Source organism: Homarus americanus, unplaced genomic scaffold, assembly GCF_018991925.1.
Source record: "Homarus americanus isolate GMGI-L3 unplaced genomic scaffold, GMGI_Hamer_2.0 scaffold54302, whole genome shotgun sequence".
In the NCBI taxonomy this organism is placed as follows: domain Eukaryota; kingdom Metazoa; phylum Arthropoda; class Malacostraca; order Decapoda; family Nephropidae; genus Homarus; species Homarus americanus.
In genome coordinates, this window is record NW_024751286.1 from 212,668 (window position 1) to 236,356 (window position 23,689).

The following is a 23,689-nucleotide window of genomic DNA, read 5'->3' on the forward strand; positions in this document are numbered from 1 at the left end:
GCAATGGTATTTTCCTGAGACACCCTGTTACTCTAGCGTCGATAACGGGAGACTATTGCCGTTTGTGTCCCCGTTGAAAATATTCAGTTTCGTTACAGACCTGGTTACTGTGTGTGTGTGTGTGTGTGTGTGTGTGTGTGTGTGTGTGTGTGTGTGTGTTATAATGATTAACTTTCAAAAGGTTACTACTGTATATCAACATGTATACGGGCGTACAAGTTTTTACGCTGAAATACAAACACACAAACACACACACACACACTTATACATTAGTTTACATGTCCAGATAAACACAGGACACCTATACGTTTATACATTCACACAGATTGTTACCTTCTTATAGATATATGACCACACACGTATATAAGAGAGAGAGAGAGAGAGTCGTTACAGGATGTTACTATCTGGATGCCAGTGACGTTCATCTAGCAGCTTGACACACACACACACACACACACACACACACACACACACACACACACACACACACACACACACCATTTTATCAAGTAAAGAATGACACTAAAGCAAATTCTCAGAAAAAAAAATAAAAATTAGGTAAAAATAAGAAACGTTTTATAATGAAGACTGATTTTAAAGCTAAAGTGGTTGATGGAAGTTTCTCATAACTCTACGTAAAGTCTCACCGGTAGCTGTTATTCACATGTTTCAAGTATAAGACATCAAGTTATGTCCTTATAGTAGTAATGTCATAGTAATGTCAGTCTTATAAGAGCTTCACTCTTCTCTACAAAGTTAAACATCATAACACACATAACAATATTTGCCCACAACACCAATTGGGTTCTAGTGTCGTCCTGTGTGAGAAACTGCTGTAAGTATAAATGTGTGTGTGTGTTATCAGGGCACAAATGACAAACACAACCTTTTGATTATATTACTATCGTCAATGAATACAAGGAACTGCGGTATGACAGTGTGGGGGTCAAGATGGTGGCTATTCACCTCCCTCCCGCGTCATCACCAGTCAGTTCGGCCACATTGTCTCACTCACTCTCATATACTTCCGCCAACACACACAACTTGCTTTTCTACCTGCATATACCATACTGAACAGGAGCTTGGATAGCCCCTCAATATACGTACAGTACAGTACAGTACAGGTCAGCACTGGAAGGCGTCAGGGCACTTGGTGTTTGTCAGTAGGCGATGGTAGTGAAGCGGTGTCAGCACCAGCACAGTCCTTAAGTTGTGGTGTGTGAACCAGCACGGTGTTAAAAGTGTGGCGTTAATAGCGTCGGCACCAACAAGACTGGCATCAGCGAGCAGCGACAAGCCACCGGAAACCACACACTGTACTAAGTTCTCCCCCTCCCCTCCCCCTCTCAGTCTACTATTGTAACAACTACTCTTACTAGTTACCGCACTGTGATGCCTACCACACACACACACACACACACGTGTTGTTGATAATTTTTACAATGGTTGGGACTGGGCTGTTCTTATAGCGATCAGTACGTGCTCGTATGGGTTGGTTGTAGTGTCGAACAGCAATTCGCAGACGAGGGATCTTGGGTGGAAGAAGGAGCTGGTGTCGAGGATGGTGCAGAAGCTTCTCATGAGGTTGTGGTGATGATCAGAGCGAGTCGGGAGGGTCAGTGTGTTGAGCGCTTCTTGGAGTAGGAAGGGGAGAGAATAATCTTGCATGTCCTCTTCCGCATTTTTTATTTTTTTCTAGGTGTTTCCATTGTGTGGCATTTAAGGAGGAAGAACAGGCAGGGGAGGCATAGGTGAGCATGAGAAATAGGAAGACTTTATTCTCTTTTCTTCTTTATTCGTCCTCTGTTCGTTATTCTTAATTCTTTCCTCCTTTGTTCATTACTCGTGAGATGATGTGATTGGGAGACTTGTTTATGTTTGAGGGGAGGGGTGACGGGTGTTAAGAAGTGGCCCTCACACCAAGGGGAGACTGAGGAGGTGGATAGGCTGATATAGGACTATGTTATTCCTTATGGCTCATGCATGACAATGTTTTACTCAACACAAGGGAATCGTGTACTAATTATAATGGTTCTTCGTTTATTAACGACGTTACTCAAAATGAACAGTTACACTTCAAAACAATAACCTATCTTCCTAGCGAGCTAACCAGGGGTCACATGAATCACAATACATTTCGTGAAACGGATAAAACCTAAAAGGTACTGACATTATACTCCGCCATATGAGATGACACCCCCACGCACCCACACTTAACTCTCTCCAAAACCAGAACTGTGTTTTTCAAACTGTATCGCCCACAAACGGGCGTCACCTCTTCATGACGTCACATCTCACAGGATTTCTTATTGGTTCAGGCATAAGGCATTCACCCTCACAGGTCCCTGTGATTGGCTTGAACCGTCAGGCGGGAAACACTCATGACATTGTTACACTGAGGAGCTCGGGCGCAGGAACTCCAAGGTACTTGAGACCACGGAGGAGGTGGAGATGAAAGCTGGAGGATTTGACATCTGTACTGAAGTGTGTTTTCCAATTTAGTTTGTTATCTATAGTGATGGTGAGGAGCTTGGTGTAGTCCACAACCTGGAGAGTGTTGGGGCCAAAAGTATTGGAGGGAGGTGGGAAAAGGTCGGAGGAGAGGTTGATGTGAATAACTATGGTCTTGGTATGGTTAATGGTGACATGGTTGTTGGTGGCCCAGTTTTAGAGACTGTTCAATATATTCTGGAAGGCGATGTAGATGGGAGCCGAGTTGTTAACACTGATCCCAAAAGTGCAGTCATCGACATATTTCCAGCGAGCAGGAGTTTCTCTCAGGGCATCACTGATAAGCATGAGGAAGCAGAGTGGTCCCATCTTGGTGCCTTGAGGGACACTACAAGTGAGTGGCTGAAAGGTGGAGACAGCGCCTCGGAAGCGAATGGTTTGACGTCGGTCACTGAGGAAGTCTGTAAGCCAAGGTCTGCTAAGTCAGTTAATAAAAGGTCAAGGGTGTTTTGACCGTGCGTGGGAAGTTCACCTCCACATCAGTTGGTACTATAATATCCAGGCGCGACGGACGTAGTTCATTCATCCTGTCTGAAGAGAGCAACGCCCCCACCACACCCATGTGTACGACTAGTGCAAACAGGCACTAGTCGATCCATAGTTTACCATGATGAGATGTATCAAGTGAAACATGTATATGGAGCAAGTAACAAGATCACGAGATTACAAAGCGCTCGTTGATCCCAATAGGCGTTTCAGTTAGCCTGTGTAGGATGCGTTGGCGGCTTGCAAAGCCAACTTCATAAATGCGGTTTTTCTCGGCAGCAGGTTTACCCTTCCAAAAGACGGTATAGCCAGACCCCCGTTCTGTGAGCTGGCCCTCATCTGGGAGCCGGGACTCACTAATGGCTGCTATGTTGATGTTACACCTAGCCAGCTCTTTTGCCACAAGGGCAGTTCTTCTTTCAGGATGCTCATTTGTGCCAGTATCCAGAAGGGTCCTGACATTTAATTCAGCGACCATAAGAGGTTGTATGGTTTGTTTTGGATTGGATCTGTGATTTGACTGTTTTCGACCGCAGGATAACCTTACTGGGTGCGGTTGCCCAGTTGGGTTGGGTTTTTAGGTCACCTTTTCTAGCCCCCTCCACATGTGGTGTGAGCAGAATGGCTCCTAGAAAGGGCTGCTCAGTCGCACAGACATAAGAACATATAAGAAAATAAGGAGTCTACAATAGGCCGGTTGGCCTGTGCATGGCAGCTCCTGTCGAGAGTTACTACCACTCTCTATCATCCATGAATCTATCTAGCCTCCTTTTAAAACTCTCCAGCATTCCAGCACTTACTACAAACTTGCTAAGCTTGTTCCACTCGTCCACCACCCTATTTGTGAACCAGTTCCTTCCTATCTTCCTTCTAAACCTAAACTTATCCAACTTAAATCCGTTGCTACGAGTCATATCCTGCTCGGATATTATAAGAACTTTATCTATATCGCCTTTATTGATTCCTTTCACCCGCTTAAATACTTCTATCATATCTCCCCGCACTCTTCGTCGTTCTAGGGAATGCAAGTTTAGTTTCTTTAACCTATCCTGATATGGAAGGTTTCTAAGTCCCGGAATCATTTTCGTCATTCTTCGCTGCACCGACTCCAGTGAATTGATATCCATTCTATAATAAGGGCACCAAAACTGAACCGATAATCGAGGTGCGCCAGAAGTTACAATTTCATTTAGGAAAGGAACGGAACCAGTGTTAAACAGAGGTGAACAGTGGTGAACAGTGCTTAAGTCAGTGAGAACAACTCAACAGTAACAGTCATACCCAAGTTAACCTTCACACAGTGAGGTCCCAGGTACCCAGTGATAACGGCCCGTGAGACCCAACAACAACCAGCGATGTGTTAATCCGTCTACGATAGGAAGGCCTAGACCAAACCTCACTCATATAACACCATCTGTGAGGGAATTACTACACCACGTCAAGTCCCTCATCACACCATCTGTGAGGGAATTACTACACCACGTGAGGTCCCTCATAACACCATCTGTGAGGTAATTACTACACCACGTGAGGTCCCTCATAACACCATCTGTGAGGTAATTACTACACCACGTGAGGTCCCTCATAACACCATCTGTGAGGGAATTACTATACCACGTGAGGCCCCTCATAACACCATCTGCGAGGGAATTACAACACCACGCCAGGTCCCTCATAACACCATCTGAGGGAACTGCTACACCACGTGAGTTCCTCCTAACACCATCTGGGAGGGAGTTACTACACTACGAGTTTGCTGTTCAACACCTACATTAATCTGTATGTTCACTGTGTGTTCCTTTACCTTTCTTTAATGAAGGCTTTTGTTAAACCACCAATGTATGTAATAAGTCATTTATGTCCAATGTATATTTTCAGCCTTCGGGCTGCAGAATTTTTTCAATAAACCGTTAATTATTATTATTATTACACACACACACACACACACACACATATATACACACAGCCCTGTAACTGTATTCAATGCACATTTTATCATTATGTCTAAATCAAATGTAAGTCTGTATATTTTCAGCCACCGGCTGCAACTCTATTAATAAACGGTTTATTATTATTATTATTATTATTATTACACAAACACACACACACACACACACACACACACACATAGATACAAGAACAGCACCATCCCATAAACAACTCCTGATTTATGTACTGTACAGCCCTGTAAATGTATTGAGTGTATATTATTATGTCTAAATCACATGTAAGTTTGTATATTTTCAGCCACCGGCTGCAACTCTATAAATAAACCGTTATTATTATTATTATTATTACAGTGGGTACTGTTGAGACACTGACGTAACCACCAGGTAGGTCCTGATAAGACGAAAGATAACGGGCGAAAAAAGTTGATAAACCAGTATAGGGTTGAGGAGTTTATATGGCGCTGGTATAGTAAGAGCTTATATGACGCTGGTATAGTAAGAGTTTATATGGCTCTGGTATAGTAAGAGTTTATATGGTTCTGGTATAGTAAGAGCTTATATGGCGCTGGTATAGTAAGAGCTTATATGGCTCTGGTATAGTAAGAGTTTATATGGTTCTGGTATAGTAGGAGCTTATATGACGCTGGTATAGTAAGAGCTTATATGGCGCTGGTATAGTAAGAGCTTATATGGCGCTGGTATAGTAAGAGTTTATATGGCGCTGGTATAGTAAGAGCTTATATGACGCTGGTATAGTAAGAGCTTATATGACGCTGGTATAGTAAGAGCTTATATGACGCTGATATAATAGGAGTTTATATGACGCTGGTATAATAAGAGTTTATATGGCTCTGGTATAGTAAGAGCTTATATGACGCTGATATAATAAGAGTTTATATGGTTCTGGTATAGTAAGAGCTTATATGACGCTGATATAATAGGAGTTTATATGACGCTGGTATAATAAGAGTTTATATGGTTCTGGTATAGTAAGAGCTTATATGACGCTGATATAATAGGAGTTTATATGGTTCTGGTATAATAAGAGTTTATATGGCTCTGGTATAGTAAGAGCTTATATGACGCTGATATAATAGGAGCTTATATGACGCTGGTATAATAAGAGTTTATATGGCTCTGGTATAGTAAGAGCTTATATGACGCTGATATAATAAGAGTTTATATGACGCTGGTATAATTATATGACGCTGGTATAGTAAGAGCTTATATGGCGCTGGTATAGTAAGAGCTTATATGACGCTGGTATAGTAAGAGCTTATATGGCGCTGGTATAGTAAGAGCTTATATGACGCTGATATAATAGGAGTTTATATGACGCTGGTATAATAAGAGTTTATATGGCTCTGGTATAGTAAGAGCTTATATGACGCTGATATAATAGGAGTTTATATGACGCTGGCATAATAAGAGTTTATATGGCTCTGGTATAGTAAAAGCTTATATGACGCTGATATAATAAGAGTTTATATGGTTCTGGTATAGTAAGAGCTTATATGACGCTGATATAATAGGAGTTTATATGACGCTGGTATAATAAGAGTTTATATGGCTCTGGTATAGTAAGAGCTTATATGACGCTGATATAATAAGAGTTTATATGGTTCTGGTATAGTAAGAGCTTATATGACGCTGATATAATAGGAGTTTATATGACGCTGGTATAATAAGAGTTTATATGGTTCTGGTATAGTAAGAGCTTATATGACGCTGATATAATAGGAGTTTATATGGTTCTGGTATAGTAAGAGCTTATATGGTTCTGGTATAGTGCATTTATATGGGACGGTGATATAATAGAGCTTATATGACGCTGATATAATAAGAGTTTATATGGTTCTGGTATAGTAAGAGCTTATATGACGCTGATATAATAGGAGTTTATATGACGCTGGTATAATAAGAGTTTATATGGCTCTGGTATAGTAAGAGCTTATATGACGCTGATATAATAGGAGTTTATATGGTTCTGGTATAGTAAGAGCTTATATGACGCTAATATAATAAGAGTTTATATGGCTCTGGTATAGTAAGAGCTTCCTTCTGCAGTGTACAGTATGTGTCCGGTATCTTTGTGGTTGGAAACATCTGTCTTTAGCCAGCGGGATTTTGGCGGCAATTGTTGTCGTCTTCAGAGATGAGCTATTTTGCTAAAGAAGTTTAGATTTGTTCTCCAGGCTTTATGTCTTATTGTGGGGTTTATTTCAAGAGGAAAGAATGATATATAATACTGTACTAGAATATAAAGATACATATTTACATTCAATTTATATTAGTTTTGTGAAGTGTAGTGTTATCGGTGTAGGGATCCTGCCAGACTGTTAATAACTACAGCACAGCTGACCTTCTAACATGGTAGATCAACCCAAGCCTTAAAGCGCACCGTGCGCTTACCAGCCGTGGCAACACCCACCGTACCTGTTCACATTCTTCCTAGTAAAATGTCTTGTTGTTTCTTGTTACACAAACAAGAAGCAATGATTAATAAACTCCTTTTCCTTCAACTTACAAAAGTTTTGTTTTGGTCTTCAATGTCAATGAAGAACTTTTGGAATAGATATACAAGTAATATTACTTTATCTTTAGATATATTCAGCCTGCAAGAAGTTATAATTTTAAATAATCCATTTACCCGCTCAACCACGTACTGTACAGAGCCCCGACGACTGGGTCAGTCTTCTGGCCACGGCTCTGGGTGTTACAAGATAATCCGAGGTAGAATTTTCTTGGTTGTATATAAACGCACAAAGGCAACAATAAATAGAAATGAAATTTTAAGAATATAATCCACCATAAATTATTATGGTACAAACTAACATAAACTAACCAAACTATTTTCCCAATGTTGAGTGTGTACAGTACCGTACAGGACATTCCATGGCGATGCAGACATTAATTGAGAGAATACTTCATTAGAAGAGGTCACAGTAAGCTATGACTTGATCAAATAATGTTTATCACTAATATTCCATCGCCTCACACACATCCGGTCTCTACCAGTACACAACGAACATCCGGTAAAATTTGTACAGATCGGCAAGTTAACCGGATAGAGAACACTGACGTACAAGACAAGGAACAAGGAACTCTTTGACCACTGTAACGGTGAGAGGGAAGTCTGCCTACACCTACTGTAACTCTCTCCATGTCGTTGTTATCCTGACAACTTACTCATTCTAAAAGATAAGTAAGATATATTTTTAGTGTTGCATGGTGTTCCGTCTGCTTGTCAACCACCAAGACAGACACAAGCCTCTGTCCGCTCTACCAAGCCTATCAGATATTTACTACATAGATGTTTGTCTTGATGACCATTTTGGACAAAGAAACATAATATGAGGTCAACACTATATAAGGTTTGATCAATCCAATAATGTTTTGATAGTTTAGTGTTTTGTTCGGGTGTGTCTGTGAGAAGTTTGTGTTGTATCTTCTCTTGTTCAATGTTTATCGTCACTTGTTCCTGTTCAATGTTTTCTGTGTCATCTTCACTTTTTCTCTTACTCTTTCTTCTCCTTTTCTCCATTTGACTGTCTACTCTGCCCCCTGCGCCGCCTCTCTCTCTCGGCCTTCAGAGCGTCCGCCATGTGGCCTACAACTGGGGTAATGCTGCTATGAATGGAGCTATGATTGTGTGAATGGAGGGGAGGACCACCTGTTGTTCCCTCTCGCTCCACATAGCATAGCTGATACTTTAACTCACCACCCACACACACACACACACACACACACACACAGAGCTCTGACACAGTTTCTTGTGACATCACCGAATATGACAACTGTACGTCCTCTCTTCCGGTTTCTCTTCAACATGTTATTTATTTGATTTCTCTCTCTCTCTCTCTCTCTCTCTCTCTGTATATTTGTGTGCATTATTACGTATTAGTCTGTGTTTTTAGCATCGAGACATTATTTAGCCAAGATAATACAAGTACAATGTGAAAAAAAATGAGAATACCGAGTGCTGTAGCGCTCTTGAAGGCACGTGTTGAGCCTGACCGGCAGAGCTCACCAACGATGGTGACATCTTTAATAACTCATATCATTGTATCATAGCTGGATGATCGTCATACTCGATTCTGAGTGACAGCAAAGTATTAGTAGTAGTGTGTGTTCACAGAAGGTGGGGTGCACAAGACCTCAGCTCAGATAGCGACGAGGACCCAAGCGGTATTCTTGACGTCTATTGTGTGTGTGAAACGAACTATTTTTTCCCACGTCAACTTGTTGCTTGCTGAAAATAGCCGGTGATCCGTAGTGTATCTCTGTAGGAGTGTGCCGTACCAGAGTAATGATAACATCTGATGAGTCAATAATAATTGTATGTTAGAGTTAAATAATAGTACTGCACCTTTAAATAACATGGTCACTTACTTCTTCATTCTATAAGGGTTCAAGGCCATTTTTAGGGAGTAAGAGAACAAGATATCTTACTTTAGGGATTATGACGTTTAAGAAAAGGTATTTTTTAGGGATGAAAATATTATATTCAAGATGGGTGGATGGGAGGTGTTAGTACTTTACTTAAAATTATATATATTTTTATAGTTGAAAGTACTCACATGTTAGAGATACAGGTGTGTGTTAATGAAGCACCAAGAGGAAGCAAGATACAGGTGTGTGTTAATGAAGCACCAAGAGGGAGCAAGATACAGGTGTGTGTTAATGAAGCACCAAGAGGAAGCAAGATACAGGTGTGTGTTAATGAAGCACCAAGAGGGAGGAAGATACAGGTGTGTGTTAATGAAGCACCAAGAGGGAGCAAGATACAGGTGTGTGTTAATGAAGCACCAAGAGGGAGGAAGATACAGGTGTGTGTTAATGAAGCACCAAGAGGTAGCAAGATACAGGTGTGTGTTAATGAAGCACCAAGAGGGAGCAAGATACAGGTGTGTGTTAATGAAGCACCAAGAGGGAGCAAGATACAGGTGTGTTAGTGAGGTACCAAGAGGGTGGAGACGGTATTTAAGAGGATATACCATACCAAGAGGGAGATGGTAGCACTAAAGAAGACGTGTTAAGAGGGGGGGCAGATGGGAGGAGACTCACTTTTAATAACCTCTTGTACACTTAGCCTTTACTAAACAACAACTGTACTTACTAACACCTGCTAGTAAGTACTGTATCAGATATGTGTACAAGTTGGAACTATGAGTACAAGTTGGAACACTGTGAACAAGTTGGAACTATGAGTACAAGTTGGAACTATGAGTACAAGTTGGAACACTGTGTACAAGTTGGAACTATGAGTACAAGTTGGAACTATATATATCGTACCTGCTTTTATTGTACCATCAAAACCGTTTTATCGGAAATTATCATGTAAATAGATAGAAATTACCATTGCAATAAACATAATTGCCAACTAGACATAATCCTGACAGCTCTGTCCCCTTGTTCAACCTCATTACTGTACAACCCCATGTAGTACTGCTCCCCCATTATACTTATGTTTTTCAATTCCACTGTAATTTATGTATATACTTATAATATAAATAAACAATAATAAACATTAACAATAAATAAATAAAATAAATAAATATTGAAGTGATTACCACCATGCTATTGTACTATTTCAGATGATACTAAATGTTACATAATACTTCCTTGAGATAAATGTATAGTATATATCAGGTGCAGCTCAGGTTCTCAACTGGCTCACCCATGTTAATATTGTTATTATTATCCACTCTGTATCTGTTTTTCTGGCTAAATAAACTGTTTCAATTCAATTCAAATCAAATTAACCTCTTGAAACTGTGTACTACTGTACTGTACTGTACTGTAACCACTGTACTGTACTGCACTGTACACATATATACCTATATATACTATACTATACTGTACTGCATTATACTATACTGCTACACTATACTAATTTACACTATACTACACTACACTATACTGCTTTACTGTACTATGCTACTATATACTGAACTGTACTGCTACTGCACTGTACACTTTTACTGTACTATGCTATGCTACTGTACTATGCTATACTGCATTACTATACACTGTACTGTAATACTGTACTGCATTGTACTGTACTACATTATACTATGCACTACACACTGCATTATATTAGTACTGCACTGTACTATACTGCATTATGCTGTACTGTACTGTACTGCTCTGTACTGTACTGTATGCTATACTATATACTGTGTGTACTGAACATTGTACTGCTGTACTGTATACTGTACACACTGCAGTACTACACTGTACTATACTACACTATACTGTACTATACTACTGTACATGACACACTATACTACATTATACTGTACTGTCTGTATACTACTTGTACTGTACTGTACTGTACTGTACTGTTTTATGCGTTTCATTCATCAACACTCATAAACAGTTTCTTGGTGCTATAATGATCTTCCCACACTTTTTGAAATAATAAACTATGAGCTACACGCGAGGTATTTATAAATGTCTCACACGGCAGACACACGAGATAATGACTGGACATGGCGGGAAGGTCGGAGGGTTGCAACGACGAGTATTGTACACCAGACACTGGGGATGGGGAGATAACGTAGTATAGTCCTCCCACATCACCACCTGCAAGAGGGGGGAGGGGGTAGGAACAGGGTAGGGCAGAGGGAGGAGGAAGAAGAGGAGGCGGGATAGAGGAAGTTGGGGGGAGGTGGGATGAGAGGCAACCACCGTATCTCACAAACATGACATTTGTGTTGTTCAGGACTTGTGTTGGCTTGACTCTCACCACCACTCGCCGGGGTATAGGAGAAAGTTTTACAGAGCTGTAAGAGAAAGAGTGAGTGAGAGGGGGGAGGGGCGTTTGTCTCATCCGGATCATGAGGTGACCTGGAACACAGTGTGGGATATGAACACTTAACACCAGATACTCTCTGTGCTTGACCCAACATGTGATGGCCGAGAATTAATTACTCTGTATAACTTGTTGGTCTTAAAAGTGTTTGTTCATATCTACTGTAGGTTAATTAAGGCAAAACATCCCTTTAAAAGTGTTAACACGTGGGACTTATACTCGTATTTCGTAATAAACTGTGATTCTGATTGTGTCATCTATAGTTGGTTATATGTGCTACTACAGTGCTAGTGAGGGAGAAGTAAGCACTGGTGAAGGTGTGTAGTGTAGCTAGTCGAAAGGCTCAAAACAAATACAGTACGTACGTGTTTCTTTACATACACTTGATCAATTCCTCAACTTGAGTACTGACTATACACAATATCCTGTACTAGATAATCCTTTGATTTCTTTGGTGGTTCAGAACGCTTTATGTCATTGTTATACATAAATTTAGTCGTCAGTAATTTAGTACCAGCTGTTCGGTCATCTCTTTTGAAAGTGCACCAGTTATTATATAACTTAACTAGACGCGTTCTTTCCTCAGTAACATGACCATAATGTGTGTGGGCATATCACCTTGGTTGACGCCACTCTAGATTTAGATTTAGATTGTCCCCTAGGGGGCTAGTTTATTGGGCACCCCCTTACATCCTGTGCAAGGTGAAGCGCAGAAGCGTTTACAGCGCCCATCCGGGAAGCATGCTAAGTTCATGCTCGCCACTCTCAGTACCTTATTTTGTCCTAACATGACCTCAATTAGCAGCCACTGCCTCCACCAGGGTCATACTGGTTAACCTTGCTCTCCTTAAGCTTGACGAAACTCTCCCCGTGTCTCCACTAAAGACTTGAGACAGAAACCTCGGAGTAAAATCCCAGCTGGCTAACTTGTGTTTGTGTAATGAACACGCCACACACTGCCATCTGGGTGACATATGGATAACGCTGTGTCCTCCCTCAGCGTGTTATGAATATCTTTCCCTCCACTCCGCTCTCTCTACATTGGTGAGATGATCACTACAGGCAGGGGAGGAATTAATATATGCATGCACCACCACGTAGAATACAGGGACCATGAGTGTCGCCTCCTCGGTCTAGTGACGTAGTGCTCGGTGGGGAAGGATGTGCCACGCTGACCCACATCCTGCCTCTCCCTCCTTCCCATTCACCATCACCATCACACATACACCACACTTGTACCATCACCATCACACATACACCACACTTGTACCATTACCACCACGCTTATACCATTACCACTACACATACACCACACTTAAACCAATACCACCACACACCACACTTGTACCACAACAACTATAGATCGTATGTTTTATGCTCTGTAACGTAACCTGACCTAACCTAACCTGAACTAAGCAACTTGACCTAACCTAACTTGACCTGATCTAACCTAACCTGATTATGTAACCAAAAAAGAAAAAAAATCGTCCGAGTGGGATGCCACCCAACTATGCACTATTAACTATCATAGTATTAGATCAATGAAGTAAACAATATTGTGTAGTTATGGCGGCTTATAGTTGTTTATTGACTTAATGGAGTTTATTGCCGTCATTTATCTCATGGAGGTCTTTTCCCCGCCATCCATGCAGCTCGTAGCAGCCGACTACATGTTCCAACAATATTTTACAATGCCATAACAATAAAATGTAAGGAAGCATTAAACTATATATTATGTTCAGCTCCTATGGTGATAATAGTCTTTACTGCTGTATAAGATCTGGTGAAGGGCCTGTCATACTGTGTTGAAGAACGTAGAGTTGACAAAGTTTTAGAAGTTTCTGTTGTTCCCCCAAAAATGAAAGTATGTGTGAGTGTCAATAGCGGATGGAGGTGGCGGGAGGGGGGGGCGTGCACCAGCCACCTGTTGTGTCCTCAACCATGCTTCAACTTATTTGGCTCCGTTTTCATTACAGAGGTTGCGTTGCGTTAATTTTTTCTTCTTTTTCTGAACTCTGTCGCGTCAACTACCTGTTGCAGGTACCGGCCAGCTACTGCATTCAGTGGACACAGCTCCCTGCACCTTCTGTTGGTATTGTCAAAGGTTATGATGATATACAGCCTTTGACACTGTCGTAATCGTTCACCCCTCGCCACTAGGGTCAAAATCCACTCGTATGCGGACATACTATGAGTGCCCAATAAACTAGCTCCCTGGCGAAGCAAATTATAACAAATAAATACTATGCGTTGATTGGTCTATACCAACTATGACGTCACTTAGCATCGACATCACTATGTTGTTAGATTGAGCTTAGTGAATTAGTTAGGTCAGGTCACGTTATAAGGGTGTCAGTGTGTGTGCAGTTTAAAATGATACTAACTTCAGTTCTATAGGAGATAAAAACAATCTTTAAAATGTAATAGACAGACAATTTATTTAAATATACAACATATCCACCACCACAAAGCATAATACGATTTTGAAGCCATTCCGTACAGTGTAGGGTTGATTATATTATCTAGAAACAAAAGAAGAAAGAAATTACAATAAATACATTTCTTTGTTCTTGTTAAAACTTAAATAATTTATCTGTCTATTACATTTTAAAGATCGTTTTTATCTCCTATAGAACTGAAGTTGTTAATATTTTAAACTGCTCATAGACTTTATAGACCCCTTGAAAGTGGGGGAATATGTCAGCTGTAGGAGGCACACTTAGGGCATCGTGATGAGCTAGTGCTGACAGCACCGTCGTGGATGGTCGAACTATTCCTCTCTTCACTGAACCACCGCCTACACCGATGGTCGAACTGTTCCTCTCCTTCACCCTGAACCACCGCCCACACCGATGGTCGAACTGTTCCCTCTTCACCCTGAACCACCGCCCACACCGATGGTCGAACTGTTCCCTCTCTTCACCCTGAACCACCGCCCACACCGATGGTCGAACTGTTCCCTCTCTTCACCCTGAACCACCGCCCACACCGATGGTCGAACTGTTCCCTCTCTTCACCTGAACCACCGCCCACACCGATGGTCGAACTATTCCTCTCTTCACCCTGAACCACCGCCCACACCGATGGTCGAACTGTTCCCTCTCTTCACCCTGAACCGCCCACCGATGGTCGAACTGTTCCTCTCTTCACCCTGAACCACCGCCCACACCGATGGTCGAACTGTTCCCTCTCTTCACCCTGAACCACCGCCCACACCGATGGTCGAACTATTCTCTCTCTTCACCCTGAACCACCGCCCACACCGACACCTTACTGTATACCAGTGTTTTTGCTGCACCATCACGCCCAGGTGACGACAACTGTCCAGAGGAAGTGTGATGGTGCCAATGTTACTGTAACAGCGACTGTGTGACGGAGGCAGAGCGTCATTGTAACAAGACTCGCAGTGTGACGGAGGCAGAGCGTCACTGTAACAGGAGGCAGAGCGTCACTGTAATAGGATCAGTGACGGAGGCAGAGCGTCACTGTAACAGGATAAGTGTGACGGAGGCAGAGCGTCACTGTAACAGGATAAGTGTGACGGAGGCAGAGCGTCACTGTAACAGGATAAGTGTGACGGAGGCAGAGCGTCACTGTAACAGGATAAGTGTGACGGAGGCAGAGCGTCACTGTAACAGGATAAGTGTGACGGAGACAGAGTCACTGTAAGCAGTGAGTGAGGATGTCGCCAGGTGTCCCAACATACAGAAAGTCAAGAACTGTGGGCGGATGTCATGTTATGGCTGGATAAAGTTATCATGGGACATCTTGTAACTACAACCTTTAAGATACATTCTCTCTCTACGTCGCCCCACTTTCTGTTTCCAAGAATATTAAGCATTACGTAAATACCATATAAACATTATCTATCGATAAATCCCAACAGTTTGGACTTTATTAATTTTTTCGTGATTTTATATTTATGTACTTAGAACAGGACAGTACAGTGCACAGGTGATAAACCATCTGGTAAACTGATGTTTATGTGGCTGGCCAAGTGATCTATACACTCACGTAAGTGTCTCAATAAAGCAAGAAATTATATAGACTCCGCCCGAGGATCTCAATAAAAGGACCAGGTTTCAGAGTGACGGATGATGCGGGTTGAGGCAGTGCTGGTCCTTCTCTGAGTTGAGAGCATCAAGGTCAAGGGGGGGGGGGGCAGACACTACACTCATACACCCTCCCTTTGCCCTTATTAGAATATCTGTGTGTATGTTAAGTATTTCGAGTTATTTAATATGTTAGGAAGAAAGGAGGTTTGTTGTACATTATTATTTTCGTGCGAGGAAGAAAATTAAGCATGTCTCACTCACTGTTAGTGAACCACTTGTGTGTAGCCGTCGCGTCACGCACACACCCCATCTCCTGGCTTCACTCAACACATCAGCCCTAGAGCACATCACTAGCGTATCTATTCTTACGTCCTATTAAATACTCCCTTCCCACACGTCAACTTTGATATAACAGGGTAACATAAGGTTGATAGTTTACCTGAACGTATATCGCTACATTATAAAACTGACTGCCTTACCATATCACTTCATAAACTTTTGTGATTCATCGACGAATTTGAAAAAATTCACAACTCTTTCTATATAAGTACGAGTCACACACCAAACTTTTATAAACCACACCGGGAGAAGAGTTAAAGGTGAAGTGGGTGACGGAGTGGGAGGGAGGGAGCAACTCTGCCTCAACATACACCAGACACTTTAGATAGACAATAACACACTCTGGGACCATCAATATTGTTCGTACACAAAGAATTCCCAGGTTCTCGCCCCAAATAAAACGTTTTTTCCTCCTTCTTTGACAATATAAAAAATGACTTGATATTTCCAACCTCCGTGTGTGTGTGTGGAGTTAACAGACGATACGCCTCGGGTATTTGACAGCGCTGCATACTACTTCCGTTCTCAGAGTTTTAACCTCTCACCTATCTGCCACTCTTACATCTTTCTCTCTCAACTTCTTTCCGTTCCGTTCAGTCCCTTCTTCCTTCACCAGGTCTGTCAAGACCAATCTTATCACTGCTAAAGAAATTCCTCCATATATATATATATATATATATATATATATATATATATATATATATATATATATATATATATATATATATATATATATATATATATATATATATGCAAGTAAATCACTGTAGGTGCGCGTGATCTAGGTATATGCTGATAACCACAAGGAAAGAAGAAAACACGAAGTTCCCAAGCGCTTTCGTGTAATCCAAGAGAAAATGACAGGAATTTGAACTCTGGTACAAACTATAAGAAAATGTGATAAGTCAATGAAGTGTGTGTGTATGTGCAGTGTATGTGCGTGTGTTTTTTGTGTGTATGTATGTGTGTGCGTGTGTATGTGTGTGTGTGTGCGTGCGTACGTGTATGTGTGTGTCTGTGTGTGTATGTATGTGTGTTTTGTGTGTCTGTATGTGTGTATGTATGTGTGTGAGTGTGTGTGTGCGTGTGTGTGTGTGCATGTGTGTGTGCGTGTGTGTGTATGTGTGTTTTGGGTGTGTGTATGTGTGTGTGTGTGTAAGTGTGTTTTGTGTGTGTATGTATGTGTGTGCGTGCGTACGTGTATGTGTGTTTTGTGTGTATGTATGTATCTGTGTGTGTGCGTGCGTGCGTGCGTACGTGTATGTGTGTGTGTGTGTGCTTAAGTCTCCAAATGTTCTTGTGAGATGGCCACTGGACATTTCTTCACACTCTTGACCTCACACTTCGGGGATAGTGATGAATCATCTACATCCTGTGAGAAAGAGGTTCACACATACACGTACACACTGTCTTATATTAATGAAACACAGTTTCCTGACTTACAGGATTCTCTTCCTTTATATTTATCTTCCAGTATAATCCTTCCTGGTTTTATTATACCTACCATCATATTTATCAGTTCCTTGATTGTTATGATAATTTGTTACAGGAAGATTTCTTCTAGGTACACAAAAGTTTCTAAGAAGACTTTTCGGAAGGAATTTCAAAAGCATGTGCACGAAGAAAAAGTTTAGCTCAAGCACACCTTCTTGTAACAAGGTGAGGTACACCTAGGATTTAAACCGTGAGGTCTCAGTTGGAGGTGGCCGAGCGGTGTAACAGCATCATTTGCATTCTATAAATATTCACCCAAATGTATAATACCCAATTATTCACTAAGTTATTCAACAATGACTCAGTAGTTGTTCATGTGATACTTGCTGAGGTCTGTAACTTCATCAGAAGTTGAGCCACAGGTCAAGTTGATCTTGCAAATACCTCGCCCGCTCCTCCTTGCGTCTCACACTCTGAGCAGGAGAGAGCGGGCAGACTCATATCACTCGTTACCCAGTGAACACCTCACATAAGTGTTCTCCTATAAGTGCACTAAGACACTTCACTTAGCAGAGAAGGTACAATATACTCTCAACTGAACTCAGTACCCGTGAAACTATATTTTTCTACAATAAAGAAGAACCAACACAGTGTTTACTTCAGCCCAGCCACTTATTAGTTCCAGAACTATTATATATATTTGTGTGATATATATCTATAAAAAGGACCAACACGTACGTGCACCAACACTTTGTGACACACGTGCACCAACACTTTGTGACACACGTGCACCAACACTTTGTGACACACGTGCACCAACACTTTGTGACCAACAAGAATATTCCAAATATTCGCTACCTTAAGGTAGAGTCTCAATGAAATTTTGACGCCATTTTTGGACGTCTGGATGTTATCTTTACGTTTACGCTTAAATGGTCCAGTTTTGTGTTCTCTTATCAACAGTTACCGCATGACTCTGGCGCCCGGGCGTCATTGTTTACGAGGGTTGACATGACCTGAGATAGTTATCATGGGTTGAGCGTGAGAACCCCCCCTCCCCCAGAGCTCCCCAGCATCCGGGCTTTGTTGGACGAGGCCTTTGTGTGGCTGACACCTCACATTCTCGACTCTATTAAGAAATGGAATTATTTAGTGAATGCTGTGTCATTCTCATCTCCCTGGAATTATTCTCAAGGCTCTTCTCAGTGTTTGTTTCGCAAAAAACAAATTTCTGCCAGACGTTTAAGATTAGTCTTTCATTTCCATCATAAAGGTAGTTTCTCTGTTGCTTTACAAAACCATATTATTCCAGAATGTTGTATATATTCACACAAAAATATGTCACAGATGTGTTGCTTATAAATAATAAACGTAACTCTATAAAGTAACGTCTGTGTATGAAGTGTTGGTTAGTATTCACCTACACTTTCGTTTTTATAAATTTTGATCTAAAGCCAACAACTGTACCGTGACGCCCCACGATCCCCTGGGAGTTAAGAAATTATTCCTAGGGTTCTGTAGGTCTCAGGGGGGGGGGGGTCTTTCCTCTGGGTACGTTAAAATGTTATCTCTCTTGGACTTTCCAACTAGCTCTTTAGTATATAATGTACACGAATTATTGCCTTAAGTTTTCATGAGAAGTTTAATTGTTAGTAGTATCTAACACTTTTTATCTCATTCTGGAGGTAACAGCAACTCCCTTGTAAAAAAAATAAATAATAATTCAAAGGGTAATATCCAGAACATACACTACAAGACCGAGTCACCATCACGCTGTACTTATTACAACGACGCACAAATATGTACTTACTTGTTAATGTTGCCTTAAGACTGTCCGCTTGTACTGTGATTCCAAACACTGGAGGTTATGGGCTGGGCAGTGGTGTAATACCCAACAAGCAGAGTGCGGATCACTTGTATGAACTATCTCGCCAGTAATTTTTATTCACACACACACACACTAATAAATAATGAGTTTAGTTACCCGTGCACTCACGGCTAAGAGTACAGGGGGGAAGCGTCTGGGGATACTCTATACCCTGGGCGTGAATGAAGGAGACTGTGTACGTAGAAGTAGAGAGGGTGTGTGTGTAGGAGCGTATGCGAGCGTTAGTGAGTACAGTGCCCGTGCGAATAGTGAGTAATAAGCAAGTGTCGACCTCGCTAAACTGACGTGCACTCACTACTTCCTCTTTTATTTTATAGTGTTGTGATGGTGCAAATGTTTCTTCTGTTAAAATTGAGTCTTGACATAAGTAAAATACAATCCAATGAGAATAGGGCTCCCAGTTTTTCTTCCCGCGTAGAGCGGGCGTGACGTCAGCAATGTGACGTCATTGTTGTGTCATTTCTGTGGCATTCCAACTTCCAACGAAGGTGAATCAAACTACTGAGAATATTTCCAGCTTAGTGTTCCAGTGGTTAGCTCTCATTACACAAACAAGTCTCATAAGAGGCCAAGTTGGGGACACGTGTGCGTTGCCGACACATTTATTAACGGGTGTTTCAACACACAAGTGGTACAACCAGCGCCCCACTGTTCACCTCACTTAATTAACAAAATGAAAGAAAAGTTACATTCATTTCCAGTATTCTTCAACTTTATTTTAATTCAGTAAAATGTGAGGGAACAGTTGTTAAAGCTTCTCAACATAACTACAGTATGTTTCCAGAAGAAACGACACACCACCTACAGTTCAGTACAGTACTGGCAGTGGTGCCCACACTAGGTATAAATTATCCCAGTGTTTTTTTTGTGTGTGTGGTAATTAGGCATTCTGCCAAAAACATAGGATTGTCCAGAAAGTGCACAAACAACATAGTTGCGCGAGTCTGGTAACTCTGGTTTTGTCCAACATGTAAACAAGAGCTGGAACAGACGGGTGTGTCAGGTGGCACTGTCCAGCACCACCGGAGCAACCTCATCTCACTGGTTATAATTATGTTGTTTATAACTGTGAAGCAAGAGTTGAGTGAACAATAAAACTTGTCTTTGAACTAAAGATGCCTCCATCAACTTTATGATAGCAATTGATGATAGTTATTATGGCATCAGGTCACAGTAAAGGGAACCACTGACCGATTGGATATATCATATACCCACACACGTGTGACTCAAACTTCGTCATCAAACATGACTTATAATAAATAAAAAGAATGTTCAATGGTGTATGAGGGGCGGCAGAGCGTTGTTAAAAGTTAGGGACCAAATAATGTACTGTATTTGTCTGGGGATAATCCTAGAGTTGATTAAGAAAGGGGACGTCGTACAGTATGCTGCACTAATACCTGGTACAGTACAGTGGCTGGTGCGTTTTGTGAGATGTAGCAACTTTAGTCTGGGTACTATTGCGAGGGTTTTTTGGGCCATTCCGGAAGTTTTAGTACGATGTAAACACTCAGATCTACACCGGAGGAGGATTTAGAAAATGTCACAGGCGGGGTTGTCTCCAGCGGGAATGGGTTGTGAGAGGTTTCAGCTGTTTGTTGTGGTCTGTATCATGTTCGGGTTAGATATTCCGTAATAGCCAGTAAGTTGTCGCGTCCCTGACTGCATGGCTGCATCACCCGCCAGCACCACACAACAAAGCCACCCACTGACGCCCCTGAAACTCGACCTCCGCACAGCACGCCGTGACTCACTACCCGGCACCTCTCTATATACAACGTCAAATAAATATATAAATATAATACATTAACGAGGAGATACATACACCCATAAAGGGAAAACAAGATATTCTTCCTTGAATGAAGACCTAAAGATTTTCCACAATAATTATTCTTACCATTACGGAGATGAATAGTGTCGGCAGCAGACGACATTTACGCCTCAACACACGAGTACTTCATTCATTCCAGATCATAACTGAAAGCGAATTACCAGCAAAATTACAATTACAAGTGACAGCAGCAGCTCTCAGTATCCTGCCTCGTGTACACCAATAACACGTAGAAATGTAATTATACATCAACGTATACATGGTTGCCCCTCGTGTAGCAAGGATGGTCGACCCAAAGGCCACCTTGGCGTAAATTTATTTAAGGTGTAGAAGCTGTGGCCAACACAACAACCATACTCTGAGTAAACGAGTTGCATGACCCAGTCAGTGTCAAGGAATAGTCCGAGAAGACCGGACAACTCGCCAACTATACTGGCTAACCCAGAACACGATCCGCAAATCGATTAACATCCAGGATCCCAATTATTGTTGGGTAGACAAAGTCAAATGGCGTAAAGAAAATTGACCATAATTTCACCCTGCCCAGGGATCGAAACCCGTGTCCTCTCGTTTGCGAGGCGCGAGCATGCTAACCATTTCACGTATAAACTATAAGTACGGCACTCTCCGTCAGTATACATACATTTCTTTATCAAAGCGGTCTTGACATTAGTAATAACAAACTAGAGTGGGGCTGTGTAACCAGTGGGGTTCCCCAGGGGTCAGTACTAGGCCCATTCTTGTTCATAATCTACATAAACGATCTAGATACTGGGATCAGCAGTGACATAAGCAAGTTTGCTGATGACACCAAAATTGGGCGGCAGATTAATTCAGGACAGGATGCAAATGCACTACAGGAGGATTTAAATAAACTGCAGGGGTGGTCTGAAAAATGGCAAATGAAATTCAACACCAGCAAGTGCAGCGTACTTAATATTGGAAGAACAAATACCGTCAATGTATACAGCCTTAACAACATCAACCTCGAGAAGTCGACTTGTGAAAGAGACTTGGGGGTACTTGTAAGCCCGGACCTACGGCCTAGAAAACAGTGCGTTAATGTTCGAAATAAGGCAAACAGAGTATTAGGTTTTATATCTAGAAGTGTAAGTAATAAGAGTGCAGAGGACTTATTGCAACTATATCTTGCGCTAGTCAGGCCGCACCTCGATTATGCGGTTCAGTCCTGGTGCCCTTATTATAGAATGGATATCAATTCACTGGAGTCGGTGCAGCGAAGAATGACGAAAATGATTCCGGGACTTAGAAACCTTCCATATCAAGATAGATTAAAGAAACTAAACTTGCATTCCCTAGAAAGACGAAGAGTGCGGGGAGATATGATAGAAGTATTTAAGTGGGTGAAAGGAATCAATAAAGGGGATATAGATAAAGTTCTTATAATATCCGAGCAGGATAGGACTCGGAGCAACGGATTTAAGTTGGATAAGTTTAGGTTTAGGAGGGAGATAGGAAGGAACTGGTTCACAAATATGGTGGTGGACGAGTGGAACAAGCTTAGCAACTTTGTAGTAAGTGCTGGAAAGCTGGAACGTTTTAAAAGGAGGCTGGATAGATTCAAGGGTGATAGAGTGGTAGTAACTCTCGACAGGAGCTGCCATGCACAGGCCAACCGGCCTATTGCAGACTCCTTATTTTCTTATGGTCTTATGTTCTTACATTTCTTAGCGACCTTGTTACTTTATACTGCTCAAGGACTATAAACAGTAAGGACAAATCACTGTAACATCATAAACTCCAGTTCCGCCTCGTTCAATGACGTCACCTGAGTGACGCGCGTGCGCGTCAGGTGGTGAGTTGGGGACAGTCACATGGCCATTTTTTTAAACACTAGGGGCAGCAAGCCCGAATGTCGTCAAACTAGAATATCAATCCCGAACATCGGGTTGCTATTTAGTAACCCGAACGCCTTATCCAAGATAAATGTAAATCAACAGGTCATCCGCATTGCTATTACAGAGAATTTCTTTAAGAAATTTGTCCATAGTATATTTAACTTCTGTTTATTGTTGTTCTGGTGATGTATGATAGGACTGAAACGATTTAAATTGAGTGATTGAAAACATCATTAATCAATTTTGTCATTTTTTCTAACCCTGAGTTCGAACATTTCTTCTAAAACAATATTTTACGTAACCGAATGTAAACTTACAAATAATGGTAGTACCTAAACACAACCGGAACAACAACAACCCAAACAGTGAAATATAGTAGGAGAATTTTATCCATGGTAATTATCAGCGTGAGTCACAGATGACACTTGTAAACTATTGCCTCAGCAACTACCTGGTACATTTGGCTCATCTTATATCTTCCCTAGATAATATATTGGTTGCATTGCATCTATCTATCACA

General features: G+C 41.5%; 1 protein-coding gene across 2 annotated transcripts in view; it reads right to left on the bottom strand.

The window, feature by feature from the left end:
* Positions 1 to 19,688, bottom strand: part of LOC121854587 (ras-related protein Rap1) — a 50,010-nt gene extending 30,322 nt beyond the window's left edge. Inside the window, exon 1 of one of the 2 annotated variants that reach the window (XM_042349272.1) lies at positions 19,402 to 19,688. In XM_042349272.1, the coding sequence (XP_042205206.1) occupies position 19,402 (1 nt within the window). In that variant the 5' untranslated portion in view covers positions 19,403 to 19,688. Of the gene's footprint in view, positions 1 to 1,107; positions 1,272 to 19,401 lie in introns of those variants that run through there. The other variant, XM_042349277.1, reaches the window with a different exon arrangement.
* Between the last annotated feature and the right edge of the window lie 4,001 nt (positions 19,689 to 23,689).